Source organism: Brachyhypopomus gauderio, unplaced genomic scaffold, assembly GCF_052324685.1.
Source record: "Brachyhypopomus gauderio isolate BG-103 unplaced genomic scaffold, BGAUD_0.2 sc68, whole genome shotgun sequence".
Classification (NCBI taxonomy): Eukaryota; Metazoa; Chordata; class Actinopteri; order Gymnotiformes; family Hypopomidae; genus Brachyhypopomus; species Brachyhypopomus gauderio.
In genome coordinates, this window is record NW_027506889.1 from 1167979 (window position 1) to 1192348 (window position 24370).

Below are 24370 nucleotides of genomic sequence, written 5' to 3' on the forward strand. Positions count from 1 at the left end.
GTCCTCTCTTCTCTCCCCTCTTCTCACCACTCTCCTCCCCTCTTCCCTCTCCTCTCTCCTCTCTCCCCTCTCCCCTCTCCCCTCTCCTCTCTTCTCCTCCCCTCTCCCCTCTCCTCTCTTCTCCTCCCCTCTCCCCTCTCCTCTCTTCTCACCACTCTCCCCCCTCCCCTCTCCTCTCTCCTCTCTCCTCTCTCCTCTCTCCTCTCTCCCCTCTCCCCTCTCCTCTCTTCTCTTCCCTCTCTCCTCTCTCCTCTCTCCTCTCTCCCCTCTCCCCTCTCCTCTCTTCTCTTCCCTCTCTCCTCTCTCCCCTCTCCCCTCTCCTCTCTTCTCCTCCCCTCTCCCCTCTCCTCTCTTCTCACCACTCTCCCCCCTCCCCTCTCCTCTCTCCTCTCTCCTCTCTCCTCTCTCCTCTCTCCCCTCTCCCCTCTCCTCTCTCCTCTCTCCTCTCTCCTCTCTCCTCTCTCCCCTCTCCCCTCTCCTCTCTTCTCTTCCCTCTCTCCTCTCCCCTCTCCCCTCTCCTCTCTTCTCTTCCCTCTCTCCCCTCCCCTCTCCCCTCTCCTCTCTTCTCCTCCCCTCTCCCCTCTCCTCTCTTCTCACCACTCTCCCCCCTCCCCTCTCCTCTCTCCTCTCTCCTCTCTCCTCTCTCCTCTCTCCCCTCTCCCCTCTCCTCTCTTCTCTTCCCTCTCTCCTCTCTCCTCTCTCCTCTCTCCCCTCTCCCCTCTCCTCTCTTCTCTTCCCTCTCTCCTCTCCCCTCTCCTCTCTTCTCCTCCCCTCTCCCCCCTCTCCTCTCTTCTCTTCCCTCTCTCCTCTCTTCTCCTCCCCTCTCCCCTCTCCCCTCTCCTTTCCCCACTGCTGTTCAGGATCATAGCAGATTCCCATTGTAATGCACAGGAGAAGGTGTGTGACATTTGTACATGTGTGTGTGTGTGTGAGAGCAACAGGGAAAGAGTGTAGAGCAGGGGTAATCAATTAAATCTTTCCGCGGTCCATTTTTGGCAGATAGCTCAGACCTTAGGTCCGGGTCCGCGGTGGCGAACGAAAGTTGTGGGTGGTGAACGTAACACTCGTCTGAAAATAAATTCTCCGGTTTAAAATATAGTCTCCCGTTAAAATTTTTTTGGCATTTGGGTCCGTATCCAGTTAATCAGGAATGTGATTGGGTCCGGACAGGACGGCGTTCGGGTCCGGATCCGGACCGCGGTCCGCCATTTGGTGATACCTGGTGTAGAGTGTAGAGTGTAGAGTGTAGAGTGCTACATGACAGCATAGAAAGTTAAACTTAAATAAGGTAATTTGTGAGTGTGTGTGTGTGTGTGTGTGTGTGTGTGTGTGTGTGTGTGTGTGTGTGTGTGTGTGTGTGTGTGTGTGTGAGTGTCTGAGTGTGAGTGTAGGACCTATAGGCGCCTCTTTATAATGAAGGGGTCTGCTGTTGCCTGGCTACTAAGGGGAGGGGAGTGTACCATCACTCCCAGACACCCCTGACAACACTGACAACAGCCTGCACAAACCCATGAGTCTCACTCTGCATCTGTCTCACTCTCTCTGTCTGTGTTGTTTTCTTTTTTACTCTGTGTCTCTCTGTCCGTGTTCGCTTGTTTATGTCTCTTTATCGCTCTTTCTCTCACTCACTCTCTATCTCTTTTTGTCTGGCTGCCTCTCTGTCTATCTCTCTTTCCCTCCCACTTTTCTTCTCTGTCTGACTCTCAAAGGCACTCAGTCATCAAGCTAACCTACCCCCCACATCTCTCTCTCTCTCACACACACACACACACACACACACATGCACACGCACACACACACACACACACACACACACACACACACACACACACACACACACACACACACACACACACACACACACACACACACACACACACACACAGTCTCTCTCCTTCTCCCACTTGTTTCTCGTGGTCATTGCTGTGGAGCGTGTCTGGTTCTGGAGTGTGTGCTGGCCACAAGTGTGAGAGCAGGAAGGAGAGAATACACATGGCTAGCAGACATGGACCAATCAGATGTGATCTGTGGGAGACCCGGGGGGTGTCCAGATGATGATGGGACAGGCAAGCTGACAGACGGGGGGTGTGTCTGTGTAGCACGTGACTATTCTGGGGGAGATCGGGGTCATAACCATGTCCATGTCCAGGTCCAATTTCCACTCCTAAGCTCAACCAGCAAAAGCTGGGTTGTGCTGAATCAACTGATTATGATTTATTAATTTCCTTTTGTCGACCATGAAGCTGAAGATGAGAATAAAAAAAAAACACAAAAAACACTCTTTTAACAGAATAGGCCTCATTTAAAATGTTTGAGGACACTTCACTGGCTGTGTGTACTCAGGTAAACACCTCATTGGCTGTATGTGTCCAGGTAAGGACTTCATTGGCAGTATGTGTCCAGGTAAAGACCTCATTGGCTGTATGTGTCCAGGTAAAGACCTCATTGGCTGTATGTGTCCAGGTAAGGACTTCATTGGCTGTATGTGTCCAGGTAAAGATGTCGCAGGTGAAACAGGTGGGACTGTTGGCTGCCGGTTGCCAGCCATGGAACAAAGACGTGTGTGCAGCCAGTGGAGACAGGTTTGCCTACTGTGCTACGCTCGCTATATACGTATACCAGGTAAACACTCACCAACACTCATGTGGTGTGCTCATTTTAAATGACACGGAGACATGTTTAGGGTTCTCCAGTTGAGAAGGTGAGACAGGCAGAGAGACAGCTGGACAGAGAGACAGACAGGTAGAAATAGAGGCTCATAAGGACTTTTGGCTTCACCTCCAGTTGAGGTTCTCTGAAAGCCTAACGCCAAAGTGCTGTTTTATGTTTTTTAATTGTAGTTTTCCACCATTTCTTTCAGGGACAAAAATGATAGTTCATGGGCAGGGTAATAAAACCTGCATTTCTCTAATGTTTGTTTGGATTTATAAGATTATTGGCCATAAAGATGTCACGTGATCTTGGCATACTACACATACTACCCTACATAATATAGTATGTACTACTGTGCATACTACAGGTAGTGTGTGAATTGTCATACTGATTAGTTTCCCATAGCATCTGCCAAATATGTAAACTGTGTTGGTGAGGTCCAGCTGTGGGAGACATCACTGCTCTCTGGCTGACTGCTGTCATGTCCTTTCTGCTGGTGGAACTGCACGTGCTCAGCTGGACCACAGGTACAGTGAGTTTAAGCTGAGGGCGATCATGTCGGAGCACAAGAAGACCATCACGGCCATATCGTGGTGTCCACACGACCCGGAGGTCTTCGCCAGCGCCAGCACTGACCACCTCCTCATAGTCTGGAACGTGGCCGAGCAGAAGGCTGTCGCCCGCCTGGACAACACCAAAGGCATCCGCTCACACCTTACACACAATGACGTCACATCTGGCCTTGTCTCTCTCTCTCTCTCTCTCTCTCTCTCTCTATCTCTATCTCTCTCTCTCTCTCACACACACACACACTCTCTGTATGTGTTTGTTTGTGTAAATGTGTGTGTGTGTGTATGTGTGACAACATGTTGTGTAATTGTCATGTGTGTGTATGTATGTGTGTGCTGTGTGTGTGTGATGAGTGTGTTAGAGTGTTTTGCGTGTATGTGTGTGAGTTTGTTGTGCGTGCTGTGTGTGTGAAAGTGTGTTCCATGTGTATGTGTGTGTAAGTGTGCTGTGTGTTGTGTACTGCAGGAGTGCCTGCCAGTATCAGCTGGAGCTGGAACTCAGGGGACAGCGTAGCGTTCGTGTCCCACCGCGGGCCGCTCTACGTCTGGGCCATCTCCGGCCCGGACGCCGGCCTCACCGTCCACAAGGAGGCACACAGCTTCCTCTCCGACATCTGCCTGTTCCGCTGGCATCCGCTGAGGAAAGGCAAGGTGGTGTTTGGCCACACTGACGGGAGCCTGTCCGTCTTCCAGCCGGGTGAGGCAGCACACACCAAACACCGCAGGTTACACCACATGACAACACAGCCATGACCACAGCAGGACACTGATCATGCTAACCGAGCCCCGTTCAGTTCAGGACTGTTAGGGTTGTTATTAGCATTAAGTCTCTAGGCACGTGGTCCCCTGCTTGGCTACATGGTGCAAATATTCCCTCAGGCTCGAAGCACCAGAAGCACGTGTTGCGCCCGGAGTCTCTGGAAGGGACGGACGAGGAGGACCCGGTGACGGCCCTGGAGTGGGACCCGCTCAGCACGGACTACCTGCTGGTGGCCAACATGCACAACGGCATCCGGCTGCTGGACTGTGAGTCGCTGACGTGTGTGACCACCTTCAGTCTGCCCAGCGCTGCCGCCTCCGTGCAGTGCCTGGCATGGGTGCCCTCAGCACCGGGCATGTTCATCACGGGGGGTGAGAGGAGCCCAGCAGTACACACACACACACACACGCATGTACACACACACACACACATGTACACATATACACACACACACATGTACACATATACACACACACACATGTACACGTATACACACACACACACACACACGCATGTACACACACACACACACATGTACACTTATACACACACACACATGTACACGTATACACACACACACACACACACGCATGTACACACACACACACACATGTACACATATACACACACACACACATGTACACGTATACACACACACACGCATGTACACACACACACATGTACACACACACACACACGTATACACACACACACACACACACACACACACGTATACACACACACACACGCATGTACACACACACACACATGTACACATATACACACACACACATGTACACATATACACACACACACATGTACACGTATACACACACACACACACGCACGTACTCACACACACACACATGTACACTTATACACACACACACATGTACACGTATACACACACACACACACACACGCATGTACACACACACACACATGTACACATATACACACACACACATGTACACGTATACACACACACACACGCATGTACACACACACACATGTACACATACACACACACACATGTACACGTATACACACACACACACACACACACACACACACACATGTACACATACACACACACACACACACACACACACGTACACACACACACGTACACATATACACACACACATGTACACGTATACACACACATGTACACATACACACACACACACACACACACACACACACGTACACATATACACACACACACGTACACGTACACGTATACACACACACACACACACACACACACACACACACGTACACATATACACACACACACATGTACACGTATACACACACACACACACACGCACGTACTCACACACACACACATGTACACTTATACACACACACACATGTACACGTATACACACACACACACACACACGCATGTACACACACACACACATGTACACATATACACACACACGCATGTACACACACACACACATGTACACATACACACACACACACATGTACACGTATACACACACACACACACACACACACACACACACACACATGTACACATACACACACACACACACACACGTACACACACACACACGTACACATATACACACACACATGTACACGTATACACACACACACACACACACACATGTACACATACACACACACACACACACACGTACACATATACACACACACACGTACACGTACACGTATACACACACACACACACACACACACGTACACATACACACACACACACACACACACACACACACGTACACACACGCATGTACACACACACACACACATGTACACATATACACACACACATGTACACGTATACACACACACACACACACACGTACACACACACACACACACACGTACACACACACACACACACACACACACACACACACACAGAGTATTGCTATGATGTTAAAATTTAAATGCGCTCTTGTGTGAAGACTCTCAGGTGGGTGTGCTGAGAGTGTGGAATGTGTCCAGAGTAACACCGCTGGACAACTTCAAGCTGAAGAAGACGGGCTTCCACGCCCTGCACGTTTTAAACTCCCCCCCAGCGAAGAAAGGTCTCCTCCTCCTTCATCTGACCTGCTCCTGTTCTCATACATCTGGGCTTTACTGTGCATTACCGTCCTGAACCCTTTACTGAGCTTTACACTTGACCTTTACTAAGCTTTAAAAGTCTTACTTGAACTTTATTGAGCCCTTTCATTGTTTTGCTCCACTGTGTTTCTGCTCTTTTGTGTTGCTTACCTGAGCTGTACCGTGCAATACTCTCGGCTTGAATCTTTTAACTTTACACAGCCTCCCTGTGCTTTACACAACTTGCAGTGTTTTACTTTGTTTTACACTGTCTTCCCTGTGTTTTATACAACTTTACTGTTTTACTTTACTTTGATTCCCTGTGCTTTACACAATGTTACCATGTTTTACTTTCCTTTACAGTGCTCCAATCTGGTGTACTCTTATGTTGTGACTTATGCAGCTTTACACTGCTTTACACTGCTTTACTCTGCGTCCTTAAAGCACAACAAAGCATGTCAATAATGCTGTGTGTGTGTGTGTGTGTGTGTGTGTGTGTGTGTGTGTGTGTGTGTGTGCTAATATGTGGTAGTTGTATACATGTCTAAGTACACATGTCTAGACAGTATATATGTGTCTGTGTTTGTGCGTGCAGGTGTGCATGCTTATGTATGTGTGCGCGCACGTGTGCATGTGTATGTGCGCGTGTGCAAGTGTGTGTTCCTGTGTGTGTTTGTATGTGTTCACAGCAGGTGTTGCTCTCTAACTCTTCATCGCCCCTCTTCGCAGGATCCAGCTCAGTCTCCCCGTCTAAGACCCACCACACATCATCGACGAGCGAGGCGGTCCCTCCTCCCGGCCTGTCTCAGAACCAGGCCTTCTCTCTGCCCCCCGGACACGCCGTCTGCTGCTTCCTGGACGGCGGGGTGGGACTGTACGACATGGGCTCCAGAAAATGGGACTTCCTCCGTGACCTGGTAGGTTGGCCAACGTGCACTCCAGACTGGGAAACCAGTCCAGTGTTTAGAGGATCCAGTGTGAAGGTTTTCTCACTCGTGGTCAGCTTAGTATAATAATCACCAAAGGCAAGCACGATGACTTACAAAAGCAAATGCATTTTCTGTTCTGAGAGTCGTATGGTGAAACTTTTTATTAAATAAGTGTATTTGGTAAATTAGGGGACATTTTAAAATTGTTCATTTCATTCTTCCGTTGAGGAGGAAATGCATGTCAATACATAACAGGTGTTTGAGTCTGCACAGAGACCTGAGCCCATTGAAGCTGCTTGTGAATGTTTGTGACCTTACGGCATTTTCAGGGTCACGTGGAGACCATATTCGACTGCAAGTTCAAGCCAGACGACCCCAACCTGCTTGCTACAGCCTCCTTCGATGGAACAATCAAAGTGTGGGACATTAACACCCTCACGGCGGTGTACACGTCTCCTGGCAACGAGGGGGTCATCTACTCGCTCTCATGGGCTCCAGGTAAGTGGAGCCAGTGGCGTTCTTCTTAACATCTGTTGCTACCGCAGCATTTTACCTAAGAGCTGCTGGACACATGCGTTCTGCTGAAGTATCCAATCAGATGCCATCGTCTCGTTCCTGTTTAAAGTCGTGTGTGAGTAAGCAATGAAGTGTTTCAGTTTCATTGTGAACGTGTAGAAACAGCAGCACAAACAATGGTTCTCAGATGAAGAATCAGTCATACTTGCCAAGGAGACACCGGGAGATGTCATGGCCAAATATGCGACACTGGTATCAGACCTCGCAGGTGTGAGGGGTGAACCTGGTCTGAGGGGGTTCAGCTATACCCTCTTCCAGTGGCGTTCTGCGAATAACAATAACACAGTAGTGATATTAACAATTCCAACAATAATGATTCTATCTAGTTCGTTGAGCTGCTTCTGTTTAGGCTCGCCAGAGGGATTATTTGCCCGGTTCATCCTTGTCACTCCCAATGACATTCACAGCATCTGCATCTCAGAATATTATATACATATCATCATTGTTGTCATTAGTTTTGTTGTTCTATATTTTACTAGAAGTTAAATAACTGTGTTTTGGAATGGCACCAGAACTATTTCTTTTATTTGTGTTCAAAACTGTTTTACACTATAGACAACATTAGAATTAATTAGTTTATGTTTGTGTGAGCAGTGTACAGACTTATAACTGTGTGTTTGTTCCACTGGTTTGCACCCATAGGAGACCTGAACTGTGTGGCGGGGGGGACCTCACGGAACGGAGCGTTTATCTGGGACGTCAAAAAAGGCAAAATGATCACAAGATTCAATGAGGCAAGAGCTGGAGGTTGAGCAGCAGCAATCTGATGGCCGTTGGGATGGTTCTGTAGTGAAGTGGTTTGGAGCACAATGGCAAAGACGTAGAGAGGGGAAGAAAGATCCAGCGTTTTAACACTTTTCTGTGCATTTATCACAACACAGGTGCAATAAGAAATGTCCTGATTTTACTGGACAGGAGAAGTGTGAATAAGTTTGTTGTGTGTGTGTGTGTGTGTGTGTGTGTGTGTGTGTGTGTGTGTGTGTGTGTGTGTGTGTTGCAGCATGGGAAGAATGGCATCTTTTGCATTGCTTGGAGCCACAAAGATTCCAAAAGAATAGCCACATGCAGTGGGGATGGTTTTTGGTGAGTGTGGATCTTTCCTGCTTCACGCTGTCGTGTGGAATATTTTACTCGCGTGGAATAGTTTATTTGTGTGGTATAGGTTATTCGTGTGGTATAGGTTATTCATGTGGAATAGTTTACTCGTGTGGAATAGGTTACTCATGTGGTATAGGTTGCTTGTTGTTACTGAACTGCTGATTGCTGACTACTTACACTCTGATTGTTCTCACTGGTTCCAGCATCATTCGGACCATAGATGGCAAAGTGTTACACAAGTACAAGCATCCGGCTGCTGTGTTTGGCTGTGATTGGAGTCAGAATAACAAGTGAGTGTATCAAGATGATAGATAGATAGATAGATAGATAGATAGATAGATAGATAGATAGATAGATAGATAGATAGATAGATAGATAGATAGATAGATAGATAGATAGATAGATAGATAGATAGATAGATAGATATTACTCAAGAAGTACAAGAAGAAAGGAAACAGGTGTGTTGTGGCAACAGCATCAATGGTAATCAGTCTAGGTACACTTGCACAAAGTCTGGGATTTTGTATAATTGTAGTCAGGTGTATGATAAACTAATTATACCAAACAGTGATAATGATCATCATTAGTTAGGTTGAAACACAATCATTAACTGAAACAGAAACAGTTATGCAGTTAAAACTTCAAAGATATAGGTTGAAGGTCTCATACAACATAGCAAGACTGAGCACAGCAAAAACACACAAGGCAGTACAAGTTACACACACAGTTGAGTAAACGAGGTACACACACAGTTGAGTAAACAAGGTACACACACAGTTGAGTAAATGAGGTACACACACAGTTGAGTAAAGAAGGTACACATACAGTTGAGTAAACGAGGTACACACACAGTTGAGTAAAGAAGGTACACATACAGTTGAGTAAAGAAGGTACACACACAGTTGAGTAAAGAAGGTACACATACAGTTGAGTAAAGAAGGTACACACACAGTTGAGTAAACAAGGTACACACACAGTTGAGTAAACAAGGTACACACACAGTTGAGTAAACGAGGTACACACACAGTTGAGTAAACAAGGTACACACACAGTTGAGTAAACGAGGTACACACACAGTTGAGTAAACAAGGTACACACACAGTTGAGTAAACGAGGTACACACACAGTTGAGTAAAGACGGTACACACACAGTTGAGTAAACGAGGTACACACAGAGTTGAGTAAACAAGGTACACACAGAGTTGAGTAAACAAGGTACACACACAGTTGAGTAAACGAGGTACACACACAGTTGAGTAAAGAAGGTACACACACAGTTGAGTAAACGAGGTACACGCACAGTTGAGTAAACGAGGTACACACACAGTTGAGTAAACGAGGTACACACACAGTTGAGTAAACGAGGTACACACACAGTTGAGTAAACGAGGTACACACAGTTGAGTAAACGAGGTACACACACAGTTGAGTAAACAAGGTACACACAAGGCAGTTCTACTGCATCAGCCAAGTCTCCCAGGCAGAGATTTCAAAGCAGTCTGGGGTTTCAAGATGTCCTGTACAAGTTCATTTGAAGAATGGAGCCTGGCTACACACGTCTTCCCATCTCATTAAGAAGATCTATCTAAGATCTGTCTCTGTCTCCATCTAAGAAGAACAAGGAGTCCTGGAAGTGGTGATACGGGGCCACAGAGCCCTAGTCTCAACATCATTGAGTCTGTCTGGGATCACATGAAGAAGAAACGGGGTTTGAGCACAGACGATCTATGGCTAGTTCTCCAAGATGCTGGGAACAACATATCCTCAACATCCCTGCTGAATTCCTTCAAAAAACTATGTGCAAATGTACCTAGACTCCTTGATGTTGTTTTGAAGGCAAAGGGTGGTCACACCAAATATTGATTTGATTTAGATTTCTCTAAAGATTAACCAAACTTTTTGAAAAGATTTTGACTTTGCAGCATTTTTTCTTGCCTGGGTGGTAAGCTGATGCTTTCTCTCCCCTCCCCTCTGTCTTTCTTTCTGTCTCTCTCTTTCCGTCTGTCTCACAGAGACATGATAGCGACTGGGTGTGAGGACAAGAATGTGAGGGTGTACTATTTGGCCACCAGCTCAGACCAGCCTCTGAAGGTGTTTACGGGCCACACAGCCAAAGTGTTTCACGTGCGTTGGTCTCCTCTCCGAGAGGGGATTCTCTGCAGCGGCTCAGACGATGGGTAACACAGACATTACCGCGGTCCATCTGCAAAGTCTTTAGTGTGGTCTCTACACTAACACTGTGTGAGTGTGTGTGTGTGTGTGTTGTGCAGGACGGTGCGTATTTGGGACTACACCCAGGATGCCTGCATTAACGTTCTGAGCGGACACACGGCCCCTGTGAGGGGGCTGATGTGGAACTCTGAGGTGCCCTACCTGCTTGTGTCTGGGAGCTGGGACTACACCATCCGTGTGTGGGACACCAGAGATGGGACCTGCCTGGACACTGTCTACGACCACGGGGCTGACGTCTACGGTAGTCCACTTAAGGCCTGCAGTGTTGACGAACCATCGCAGCACACAAAGCCTGTGCGGGGTGGACTGTGTTTGCCGTTAACCTTCTCCAGACCTCTTTTGAAGGACTCTCTTAAGTGTTGCCGTCTGCGTGTGGGCAGGCCTGACGTGTCACCCCAGCCGCCCGTTCACCATGGCCTCCTGCTCCAGAGACTCCACCGTGCGCCTGTGGTCCCTCACTCCTCTCATCGCCCCCCTACTCATCCGCATCCTCACCGACCACAGCTGGGACGACATCATAGGGAACACGGGTGAGCCGTGACTAAACCAGCACCGGAGTCTGACCAGCCAGGAATGCTTAAGGGAGTTCTGAAATATTTCTCTATGCAGTTAATCTAATGAGGAGGGATTGAGGCGGGCAGGCGTGACCTGGACTAGTGTAGTGTTTCCTGCACGTCAGCTGTAGCTGCGCTTCTCTGTGGTGCAGATCGGGCGATGGTTCCCGGGACTCCCCCTCGACTCTGTGGGAAGGTCACCAGAGACATCAAGCAGGAGTTGGACAAGCTCTCCGCCAGCGATGCACGGCGGAAGAAACTGCGCTGGTTCTCCGAGTGCTTTTCGGTGAGAACTTGCGGGTACCTGTGTTGACATATATGTGTGTGTATGAACACACGTGTGTATGAGCACACGTGTGTATGAGCTATGAAGTCTTCCTAGCCTCCAGGAGGAAGCCATAACCTGTGGGATCTGGTGGCGGTGATTGACGGGCAAGACGACAGCCTGCTGCCTCCAAATTACGGCCAGGGGATCATGCACATGAAACACCTGGTCCGCTTCAAAACGGTGCGTGGACAGACAGCCTGACATTAAAGTACTTTTCTTTATTATACTATTTATTATAAGTTCATCTAGATAAAAGAGGGTTTTTTGTGAGGGAAGGAGAGCTGCTGTATTAGGACTGTCAGTATTGGGCCTGTCAGTATTGGGCCTGTCAGTATTGGGCCTGTCAGTATTGGGCCTGTCAGTATAGGGCCTGTCAGTATAGGGCCTGTCAGTATTGGGCCTGTCAGTATTGGGCCTGTCAGTATTGGGCCTGTCAGTATTGGGCCTGTCAGTATTGGGCCTGTCAGTATAGGGCCTGTCAGTATTGGGCCTGTCAGTATTGGGCATGTCAGTATTGGGCATGTCAGTATTGGGCATGTCAGTATTATGCCTGTCAGTATTGGGCCTGTCAGTATTGGGCCTGTCAGTATAGGGCCTGTCAGTATTGGGCATGTCAGTATTGGGCATGTCAGTATTATGCATGTCAGTATTGGGCCTGTCAGTATAGGGCCTGTCAGTATAGGGCCTGTCAGTATTGGGCCTGTCAGTATAGGGCCTGTCAGTATTGGGCCTGTCAGTATTGGGCCTGTCAGTATAGGGCCTGTCAGTATTATGCCTGTCAGTACTGGGCCTGTCAGTACTGGGCCTGTCAGTATTATGCCTGTCAGTCGGTATTGGGCCTGTCAGTATTATGCCTGTCAGTCGGTATTGGGCCTGTCGGTATTGGGCCTGTCAGTCGGTATTGGGCCTGTCAGTATTATGCCTGTCGGTATTGGGCCTGTCGGTATTGGGCCTGTCAGTATTGGACCTGTCAGTATTATGCCTGTCAGTATTATGCCTGTCGGTATTGGGCCTGTCGGTATTGGGCCTGTCAGTATTGGGCCTGTCGGTATTATGCCTGTCAGTATTGGACCTGTCAGTATTATGCCTGTCGGTATTGGGCCTGTCGGTATTGGGCCTGTCAGTATTATGCCTGTCGGTATTATGCCTGTCGGTATTGGGCCTGTCAGTATTGAGCCTGTCAGTATTGGGCCTGTCAGTATTATGCCTGTCGGTATTGGGCCTGTCAGTATTCACTGTGGTCTGGTGTGTTGCAGTCGGAAGCCCAGGAGCTGACCATAGTGAAGATGTCCAAGTTTGGGGGAGGCATCGGCGCACCGAGCAAGGAGGAGCGTCTGAAGGCGGCGGCTGAAATCCACCTGAGACTCGGCCAGATCCAGAGATACTGCGAACTCATGGTGGAACTGGGGGAGGTACACAGCACGTTGACCTTCTCAATCCCATCCACAGACAACCCCCATCCAGTTCACATTTTCACTCTGGTCTAGCTCCCAGCGGTCCTTGGCCAGAGAAGGAAGAGCTCAACTCTTGTGACCTGCTTTAAGGAGCTGGAACAGATCAAACACATGGACTGGAAGAGAGTTCTCCAGGACTGGATTCAGAACACCAGCTGTTCATATCAGCACATTTAAATACCTGTTTATTACACCTGCTATTATACCTGTTATTTTACCTGTTTAACTTCTACATCACACGTACTGAGTGTATATATAATTAAACATATAAGGGCTATAAATATCTGGCACAATATTACAAATTATATAGAGCATTGATATATTTCAGGATTTTAGCCAGAAGAAATTACATACATCATGTCATAGTCATGAGGGTATAATATAAGGGAATAATTACATAGCTTCATAGAAGAACTGATTTATTGTCAGTATTATAAATGCAGCATTCGATGTATTAGGCATCCACGGCCATGGACCCATAAATGTGTTTTGGAGAGTTTAAACCTGCCAATCCTGTAAACGGCATCTGCCACTAGCACAATGGAGAGAGGGAGAGAGAGGGAGAGAGAGAGAGAGAGAGAGAGAGAGAGAGAGAGAGAGAGAGAGAGAGAGAGGACAGAAGTAGACGAGACCAGATGTAATGTCATTGTCTCTGGAAGTATATGTGCACACATCCTTTCAGAGCAGAGGTCTGTTCACGTCGATTACAGATATGCTTCCCTTACACATGCGAACATGAGCTGGCAGGGCAGAAAGGGCAAATCGGAGGGCAACAGAATCTGCAGCTGTTGTGTGCACAGCCCCCTGGCTCTACAGTGTCTTGCAGCGTCTCCTTTGGCTTGTTTAGTGGGAGAAGGCGTTGTCCGTGGCCCCCGGCGTCTCCATGAAGTACTGGAAGAAGCTCATGCAAAGGTGAGTCCCGCACGACCGTCTGCACCCAGTTCAGCTCGGACCTCCAGAGTTCAGCGAGGGTCTTTCTGTGTGAACAGCGCAGCACCAACGGCCTCTGGATTCACCGCATTTGCATCCATCGCCATTTTGTATCCGTGAATCTGTCCCATCGTGCAGGAGGGCGGACCAGCTGATGCAGGAGGGCAACAATGATGTCATCCCGTACTGTATCGCCACGGGCGACGTGAAGAAGCTAGTGGGCTTCTTCACCTCCAGGGGGCAGCTGAAGGAGGCTCTGCTGGTGGCACAGGTACGCATGCAGGCCAGGCACATAGCAGCACACGCACGTGCACGCTCAGCACTGTTGACACGTGCACGCTCATTCCCTTTCTGCACTGCTACCCAGAGCACAAGCTGGTAGTCATGAGTAAGGAGAGAGAAGGAAACCTGAATTCATGTGTTTGTTTACTTTTGATTTTTTAGATGTTAAATATATATATTGTATTGTTTTATATATATATATATATATATATATATATATATATATATATATATATATATATATATATATATATATATATATATATATATAGTGATGGCTAACCAAATATGTGTGTGTGTGTTGCTTTGACCAGGCAGCCTGTGAAGGAAATATCCACGGGCCTCAGAATATGTCCGTCCAACACCCTGTATCAACAGAGAAGGACAACACCGAGATCTATACTGGGTTAGAACACACACACACACACACACACACACACACACACACACACACACACACACACACACACACACACACACACACACACACACATTGTTCCATCCAGAACAGGGTATGAGCTGACTTCACAGTCACATTTTCAATGAAATTTCTATTAGACATAACTGAGTCCACTTCGAGTGGGTATTTTTTGTAAGCATGTCTGTAAGGTTGAGAGTTCAGGTTTCTCCTGAGGTTTCTTAACCCCTGCCATCATAGGGAGTTTTTCCTTCACCACTGTCGCCTCTGGCTTGTTCATTAGGGATCTGGACCCATACAATTGTAAAGCTGCTTTGTGACAACGTGTTGTAAAATGTGCTATATACTTTGTAAATAAATTTGACTTGACTTGGCTTGTAAGATTTGAATGTTAAATGCATATTTGTTATTGTATGCAGATAGTGAACCAGAAGCAGCAGTAATGGGTGTCTACATATGTCCCCTTTATAGCCCGTTGGACAGCACAGGCTGTTCAATGTGCTTTATAAATAATGTTGACCTCTTTACTTACAGTTCTATTAAAACCAGTTTCATTACCACAAACCAGATGTACCAGCAGTATATATATTGTGGTTGTCCTTGATTGTGTCTCTCGTTCTTTCTCATTGTCATTTATTCTTTCATCTGTTTTTCTTTCTTATTCATTTTCTCTTCCATTCTCGGTTTTTCTCTCCTCTTCCTCCGTTATCCTTCCATCTCTCCGTCTGCAGACTGCTACATGGAGTGTGTAAAGAACTTGCGGAGTGGTATTTCCAGGATGGCCGAGCAGTGCTGGCAGCCTGCTGTCATCTGGCTGTAGACAACAAAGAGGTAACAGCTCCACCCTGACACACCCAGCTCCACCCTGACACACCCAGCTCCACCCTGACACACACAGCTCCACCCTGACACACACAGGTCCACCCTGACACACACACAGGTCAACCCTGACACACACAGCTCCACCCTGACACACAGGTCAACCCTGACACACACAGGTCAACCCTGACACACACAGGTCAACCCTGACACACACAGCTCCACCCTGACACACACAGCTCCACCCTGACACACACAGCTCCACCCTGACACACACAGGTCAACCCTGACACACACAGCTCCACCCTGACACACACAGCTCCACCCTGACACACACAGGTCAACCCTGACACACACAGGTCAACCCTGACACACACAGCTCCACCCTGACACACACAGCTCCACCCTGAAACACACAGATCCACCCTGACACACACAGATCCACCCTGACACACACAGGTCAACCCTGACACACACAGCTCCACCCTGACACACACAGCTCCACTCTGAAACACACAGCTCCACCCTGACACACACAGGTCAACCCTGATACACACAGGTCAACCCTGACACACACAGCTCCACCCTGACACACACAGCTCCACCCTGACATACACCGATCCACCCTGACACACACAGATCCACCCTGACACACACAGGTCCACCCTGACACACACAGGTCCACCCTGACACACACAGCTCCACCCTGACACACACAGGCCAACCCTGACACACACAGCTTCAGCCCAGCTCCACGCTGTCATACATCCTTAGAAGCATTTCAGTTTAAAATAGAGCAGTTACTAATGTCACGTGTTTGTATTTGTTTGTGTGTGTGTGTGTGTGTGTGTGTGTGTGTGTGTGTGTGTGTGTGTGTGTGCGTGTGTGCGTGTGTGCGTGTGTGCGTGTTTAGCTGGCGATGGCCAGTCTGATCCGGGGTAATGAATTGGAGTTGGCAGTGTGTGTGGGTTCTGTTCTGGGGGACTCGGTCAATCGGGCAACTCACTACGTCCTGGAGCTCCTGGCCAGGAAATACATGACTATGCCCACATGGTAAGAGCAGCCACTGTTTATTGAACACTGTTTATTATTTCATTATTACTACCAGCATGTCATTATGCTACATTTTATCTAGTGAAAAGAGGGTAAGAGATCAGACAACAGAGATCAGACATCATCCTTTAGTCAGGCAGCATTACGCAGAGTCAGTTCATTTCTACATAGCTTTACATATGCAAGGCAGTTCAAGGTGCCATTAAGGTTATGCAAGGCAGGTCAGTTCAGGCCATTAAGTTTAAAGTGTGAAGATACTGAAGTGTGAAGATACTACCATCCTTGCACACTCTCCATCTCTTTTGAAACATTTTATACAATTCACAAAATCGCATACAAAAGAACCAGTTTCTTCTTTCTTCAGAGCTTCAGGCATTAGTAGCAGAATCACCCCACACAGTGTTCGGCAGATTGACTGCCTTGCTCTGACACATGGACCTTAAAGTTTATTTCTGTGTGAGGACTTCTCCACCTTTGAGATGTAACAGTGTACACACCTATTCCAGTGTTGTTTTAAATCATTGTGTGTGTGTGTGTGTGTGTGTGTGTGTGTGTGTGTGTGTGTGTGTGTGTGTGTGTGTGTTTAAGGCTGACACTTAAGCTCACTGCATCTGTTCTGTCCTCCCCGTTTCTAGTTTTCCGTGTGTTGGAAACAGGTATCCCCTCTCCCCTCTCCACATCGTTACTGTCACTGCTAGCACGGTCATTATTTACATAGGCTACATTATTTTAGCCTTTTTCAAAACTTATTTTTCTTCCAGAAATTTGAATAATCACATAATAGGTGTTCATGCACACACACACCATGACACACACCACACACACACACACTTGTGCACACGCACACACACGCACGCACACACGCACACACACACACACACACACACACACACACACACACACACACACACACACACACACACACACACACACACACACACAAGTGCAATTTCTCACCTGGGATCAATAAAGTATTTCTGATTCTGATGGTAGACATCCTACAGAATACAGGATTTATGATTTGGTGAAATTATTTTCATGTGTATATGTATATGTGTATTTTCATTGGAGTTTATGCATTACTGAACTTTTCATATATTCACCATAGTATAGAATATATACATATGTAACTAATTAACCAATGCATTACAGTGTTATATTTACTATGATAGATACTGTAGTAAAGATGAACTGGCAGCACCACAGAGCATGCCGCATGGATAACACACACACACACACACACACACACACACACACACACACACACACACACGCATGCCCACATGTGCACACGTCTGTCCAATGCAGAGATGCATGCATATACATGGCTTTCATGCACAAACAACCACACACACACACACTTAAATCTTACACTTAACTTAAATGATTGGTGTGTGTGTTCTGGTGTGCTGTTTCTCTGCAGGGATCTAGCTGCCCGTCTGCTCATGCTGATTCCTGATAACGAGCTGCTCTTAGCCAGACTGTGTGCCTTTTATCCTGGCAGCACTGCTGAAATCAATGACCTGCATGAAAAGGTGACACCCCCAACACCAAACCACTATCACACCACCAAACACCACTCCATTCACTTCACTGACCCCCAAACACCACTCTGTTCACCTCACTGACCCCCAAACACCACTCTGTTCACCTCACTGACCCCAAACACCACTCCGTTCATTCTCACTGACCCCCAAACACCACTCTGTTCACCTCACTGACCCCCAAACACCACTCTGTTCACCTCACTGACCCCAAACACCACTCCGTTCACCTCACTGACCCCCAACACCACTACATTCACTTCACTGACCCCCAAACACCACTCTGTTCACCTCACTGACCCCCAAACACCACTCTGTTCACCTCACTGACCCCAAACACCACTCTGTTCACCTCACTGACCCCAAACACCACTCCATTCACTTCACTGACCCCAAACACCACTCCGTTCATTCTCACTGACCCCCAAACACCACTCTGTTCGCCTCACTGACCCCCAAACACCACTCCGTTCACCTCACTGTCCCCCAAACACCACTCCTTTCACCTCACTGACACCCCAAACACCACTCTGTTCACCTCACTGTCCCCCAAACACCACTCTGTTCACCTCACTGTCCCCCAAACACCACTCCCTTCACCTCACTGACCCCCAAACACCACTCTGTTCACCTCACTGTCCCCCAAACACCACTCCCTTCACCTCACTGACCCCCAAACACCACTCCGTTCACCTCACTGACCCCCAAACACCACTCTGTTTACCTCACTGTCCCCCAAACACCACTCCCTTCACCTCACTGACACCCTAAACACTCTGCTCCTCCCGTCTGGTCATTGTCTACAAAGCCAAATATGAAAGTGTGTGTTGTGTGGCAGTGTGGTGGCAGTTGTTGAATACCGCTCTGTACCTTGAGCTCTTTTAACCGTCAGATATAACCCAGGTTGACCCACAATGTCTCAAGAGTCATGTAAGACTATCAAGACTCTTTGTTCTGGCACCAATTTTATGCTATGAACACCTACAGGCTGTATGAACAGCAGAGTCAATTACTGTCTAATTAAACAGTAAAAAGTAAACACCTAATGAAGACTTATCTCATTGAAAAACACTAAAATTGCATTAGGCATTCATAAGAGCCTTTTAGGTTTGCTGTTGACCTGTCTGGTTTAATAATTTAGTCTGGGACTGATCCGCTCACATAGCTTCCAGTATTGCGTGAACGTGTTTCTTGCATCGTCCTCTCTGTAGTGTGGTCTGCCAAGCCTGGAGGAGTGTAAAGATCTGGCGGAGACGGCGTGCAGCGAGGGAGACGTCCACCAGGCGGTGAAGTACCACCTGCTCAGCCCCGACCCAGAGAAAGCTCTGCCCATCGGCCTCGCCTACGTCAAAGGTGAGAGAGGGTATGGTCAGGCTTCACAGGAAGTAAGATGTTTGTGAATTAGAAAACTAGATACACTCCCTTATACACCCCCTCCCTTTTTTTTTACAAAGAGTTAGTGTATCTAGATTTTGAAGAGTTAGTGTATCTAGATTTCTCTGTATTTTGACTACAGTCTTTCCTAACAGAGCAGTTGAGCTGTCCTGACTGGACTGTAGACTCTGTCTCTCCCATCCTGGACCTGCTGAGCTACATCAGAACTGACCGACTCCTTCTGACCAAGTGCAGTGAGTAAGTGTGTTAGTCATGCCCACCAAAGAGCTTCAGGATGAACAGTCAGGATCATCACTGACCGTTTGCTGTTCATTATGTCCAACTGTGTGCATGTGTGTGCGTGTGCGTGTGTGTGTGCGTTCGCTCTTAGGGATCGTAATGAGTTGCTGATTCTCTGTGGCTATGTCGGGGCGTTGTTGGCCATTGGGAGACAGTACAGCAGTCTCGTCCCAGCCCTGTATGAGTACACGAGGTAAGCGTCTGAGGGCTGGCGTCTGATCTTCTGTCTGCCTGCCTCACATCCACACTGTCTACGGGCAGCACCAGACAATGGACCAAACATCTCCGTCAGATTTAATGTGACATCAGCATGAAATGGTGCAGCAGTAACTCCTCGTTCGTACGTGTGGGACGCTGGTGTATTTTACCGTGTGCCTGATATAAGGTGGCACCACATTTTCTCCTCATTTGCATATGACAGTAGCAGTTCATTACAAACTGCCGCACTGCAGAAATGCCACGTGAGCCTGTCTGAGTCACAGAGAAGAAGCCAGTGTGGATTTGGTGATCCTTTCTCTAACAGAGTCACCACCTCAGCACGACTGTGCAGATCCTGTCTTGGTGAAAGTTACGAATGCGTTACATTCTTATGCGACTGGGAGTTCTCAGCGTTACACTGATTACTGGGGTTAGTTGCTCATGTCTTGGTGGGACATTTTAACTTGGTCAGCCTCATTTACATGTTCATTTTGATTGGCTTTCACCGTGGCCTCAGGAGAATTTGCCACAGCAGTAAGTTGAGAGTAGTGCACAAATTATCGCCATGGTAACTTTATGAATAGGATTTAAATACCATGTCACACATTTTGTGTAGCTTAGCACAAGTACTGTCAGGTTTTGTGAATCAAGCCCACTGTACTTCACAACACTTTACTATGTTAACCTTTCTCGTCAATTTGTGACTCTTGGCTGGACGTTTTTTGGTGGTAGAGCCATAGTTTAATAATAGTGGCTCTCAGAGTATGTTACATTTAACCCAGTGGGAGCTGCTCCCTTGTCATTCGCTATGTTGTCTCTAAGCTGATATGGCATTTGGGGGAAAGTTTTTGCATACCAAAAACTCCCACCAGCCCCACCCCCTCATCATAACTCCACCCCCTTACCTCCTCACCCTCTCCTCGCTCAAACCCCACCCCCTCACCATAACTCCACCCACTCACCCTGTCTTCGCTCAAACCCCACCCACTCACCATAACTCCACCCACTCACCCTGTCTTCACTAAAATCCCACCCACTCCCCATTTCTGCACCCCTCATCCCCAACCCAACCCCACCCCAACATCATGTCCTCCATCCAGCTGTCACTGTCTTTCACTGTTTTGTCACTTTGTCTTTCTCAGTCAATGACTCACATTTTTCCTGCTTTATCTTTATGTCACACACATCCTCCGTGGTGTCTGTCCGTCTGCCCCAGTCAACTGTTGAAGAGGAGGGAAGTGGCTGTCCCCCTACAGATTGAACAGCTGTCAGTGGAGCTAGAGGCCTGGAGAGCCTGCACACACTCACTCAACAAGTCAGTAGCACACACACACACACACACATATACACACAAATACAATCACACACACAAACATGCTCACACACAAACACAAGTGCATACACAAGCAAACAATCACAATACACAGACACACACACAGACCCACACAAACACACACACACACACACACACACACACACACACACACACACACACAACACATACAGACGCACAAACACATCGTCACATACACATACCCAATTACATTCTGTTCATTCAGCCAAGTGCTTGTATTCTTCTTCTCACTTCTGAGCTCTGCTTGAATTTCATTAGCATCTTCACAATTGCCTCAACTATACCACAGAATACATAAAAAGAGTGTCCAATAGCGTTTACACTAGACTACCTCTGTGGATCACAGTAAATACATTTAGCTAGCACACTACTTACCGAATAAGTATTTTCCGGATAAACTTTACTTTGTGGTGTGCATATTTTGAAAAAAAACAAACCCCATATTGTTATCAACTTCACAGGAACTACTGTAATGTTTTAGGATTGTGGACTAAATGAATAATGAATGCATCATATTGACCAGATCAGTTTAAGATCTGTTTATCTGCCAGGAATGAGACACTTTAGGAGACAGAAGGATAGAAGGAGCTGAACAGACATTAGGGAAAAGCAGAATGTGTTTAGGCTGGTTGACGGCTGTCGTTGTTCAAGAGTCTGTTTGTGAAATATATATATATACTTCATAAATTTATGCCCAGAGGGAAAGACCCAACTGGAATTGTAGGGTCCCTCAGGTCTAACGGTTGGTGTCTCGCACCCAGAGGAACAGAAGACCTGCCCTACACACCTCCAACCGAGGCTCAGAGGGCGGAGTTTAGCCAACTACTCAGACGAATGGGGGAGGAGCCTATGAGAGGCCTGCAGGGCCCAGACTACGTTACGGGCTCCAATCTCCCCAGCCACTCAGATGTGCAGGTCTCCTGCTTTACTGGCCTCAGGATACAGGCAAGGCCTACACACACACACACACACACACACACACACACACACACACACACACACACACACACAAAATAATAATAAACACACAAATATAAGAGTGTCAACAGACACGATTTCCCCCTTCACATTTAGGACTGTATTGTTAGGGCCACTGTTCTTGTTTTGATTGACAGGGGCCAGTGTTCTTCCTGGAGGATGACAAGTCGGCAATTTCGCTCAACGATGCCTTGATGTGGGCCAAGGTGAACCCGTTCTCTCCTTTGGGGACGGGTCTACGTCTCAACCCCTTCTAAGCACCCTCGCAGAAACACAGAAGAGTATGAGCAGTATTCAGTTCCATAAAGGACAAGGACGGCAGTGTTTAACATAGGGGTCAGACATCTCTGTTCTCTAGGGGAGAAGATGCACTCTTTTGGAGAGGCCATGGTGATGTTAACTGTGATTCAGACAACGCTTTCTGATGTTTAGCCATTCGTGTGTTGTTGTTGGAACATGTGTGCACTAGCCAGAATTTCATATCATCATCAGGATTCACCAAAGCTGGTCTTAAGACAAGTGGACCTGATGGTAGAGTTATTTTTTTGTTTTCATTTTGTTTGTTTCATTTGTTGTTGTTTATCTAACTTTTATTAATTCTAGAAATTGCAGATACTTTAAATTTATGGAAAGGATCAAAGTTTTTTCTGTCCAGTGCTTATTGGTGGACAGGATGGATGCTTGGAGTAGATTAGACTTGCTTTTTGTGGTTCTGGAGGTGAGACTCCTCATGTGTTTGTTGCTCTAGTGACTGGGATGGGCGTCTGTTAGCTGCTGAGGCAAAAACCTACATATGATTTCAGTAGAACCAAAAACTAAGAGATTCATTTTGAAACTGAACATCGCATTTATATTTTAAGAATGCTGCTTTTCATTCAGGGACTTTTGTTTTAGAGTTTGTTTGTGCTACAAATCCAAGCTCGGTACAAGCTATTTTTTTTCTTAAATTACTGTTTATTATTTATTGTTGTAATAACTCAAGACTTCATATAATCATAGAGAACTTGGGCAATATGTTAGGATACTGTAACCCAGAGAAAGATCTCTCATAAAAGAGAATGAGACCATTCTTGTATGAAGTAGACAAAATATTTGATATGTTTTACTAATAGTCACGTGTCTAGAGTGTGTGCCTTAAATTAGTACATGAATCAGAGCATCAGTAAGTTCTGTATTAGCATATCATAGACACGAAGATGTCAAAATTCAGAGTATAGCAACCTGTAAGTGTAACTTCAAATCAATCTCTTACAGTCAATTTACTTAAATATCTGTGTTACTAAAGAACAATTCTAATGATTTTTGAGACATTAGTTTGTGTTCAGTAAATCCTTAGAGATCAAGTCTTTCATCAGATTGCACTGTGAACTGTACTGGTTTGGTATGTATATTTTGTTGCTCCAGTTTCCTTCAGATTCCACAGTTGAACAGGGTACAGCATCCATCCGTTTACACAAGGCACGGAAAACCTACATAAAATACATGAAACTCATTTTATTGATGTATTTATTTTTTTATATCGCTACTGTGATGGAATGGCGCCGGAGCAGGAGGGAGGTGTTCCTGTAGACTCGGGCGTGCCCGTCGGACAAAAGCATGGCAGCTTTGGCTTATGGTCATACTCCAGTGATACTTATTAAAATGATCACGCCCAGCCCGCGACTGGCCAATCTGTTTCTTGCTTCCTGTTTGTCTGCTCCGTTTTATTGGTGGATATTCAGTAAACTAACCAGTCCTGACATTCACGTGAAACTTCACCAGGGCAGGTGTCTGCTTTAAATTAGTTTGTACATCAAACCTGCTCTACGTATAGTTTATCGTCCTGCATGCACAGAGGTCATAAAATATCTCTCCTCTCCAAACAG

The 24370-nt window shown here is 46.9% G+C and overlaps 1 protein-coding gene and 1 long non-coding RNA gene across 5 annotated transcripts in view; one reads left to right on the top strand and one right to left on the bottom strand.

Annotated features, from left to right (window-relative positions):
- The window catches only part of wdr17 (WD repeat domain 17), a 29936-nt gene extending 6660 nt beyond the window's left edge, over positions 1–23276 (top strand). For 2 of the 4 annotated variants that reach the window (XM_076989494.1, XM_076989493.1), the window contains exons 2-30: positions 2494–2622; positions 3169–3352; positions 3688–3918; positions 4101–4352; positions 5946–6068; positions 6814–7001; positions 7343–7511; positions 8232–8323; positions 8590–8672; positions 8891–8977; positions 10700–10864; positions 10958–11160; positions 11300–11449; positions 11626–11759; positions 11856–11981; positions 13058–13213; positions 14103–14167; positions 14324–14456; positions 14782–14873; positions 15617–15716; positions 16618–16757; positions 17393–17413; positions 18181–18292; positions 19513–19654; positions 19831–19933; positions 20067–20168; positions 21390–21488; positions 22289–22472; positions 22643–23276. In XM_076989494.1, coding sequence (XP_076845609.1) covers positions 2500–2622; positions 3169–3352; positions 3688–3918; positions 4101–4352; positions 5946–6068; positions 6814–7001; positions 7343–7511; positions 8232–8323; positions 8590–8672; positions 8891–8977; positions 10700–10864; positions 10958–11160; positions 11300–11449; positions 11626–11759; positions 11856–11981; positions 13058–13213; positions 14103–14167; positions 14324–14456; positions 14782–14873; positions 15617–15716; positions 16618–16757; positions 17393–17413; positions 18181–18292; positions 19513–19654; positions 19831–19933; positions 20067–20168; positions 21390–21488; positions 22289–22472; positions 22643–22762 — 3879 coding nt within the window. In that variant the 5' untranslated portion in view covers positions 2494–2499 and the 3' untranslated portion in view covers positions 22763–23276. Of the gene's footprint in view, positions 1–2493; positions 2623–3168; positions 3353–3687; positions 3919–4100; positions 4353–5945; positions 6069–6813; positions 7002–7342; positions 7512–8231; positions 8324–8589; positions 8673–8890; positions 8978–10699; positions 10865–10957; positions 11161–11299; positions 11450–11625; positions 11760–11855; positions 11982–13057; positions 13214–14102; positions 14168–14323; positions 14457–14781; positions 14874–15616; positions 15717–16617; positions 16758–17345; positions 17604–18180; positions 18293–19512; positions 19655–19830; positions 19934–20066; positions 20169–21389; positions 21489–22288; positions 22473–22642 lie in introns of those variants that run through there. The other 2 variants (XM_076989495.1, XM_076989496.1) reach the window with 2 other exon arrangements.
- On the bottom strand, positions 7213–11305 carry LOC143490930 (uncharacterized). The gene is made up of 3 exons (XR_013125042.1): positions 11061–11305; positions 7735–7854; positions 7213–7628 (listed from the first exon to the last, which is right to left on the bottom strand). It is a non-coding gene; the product is annotated as an uncharacterized LOC143490930 (long non-coding RNA).
- Positions 23277–24370: the final 1094 nt, after the last annotated feature.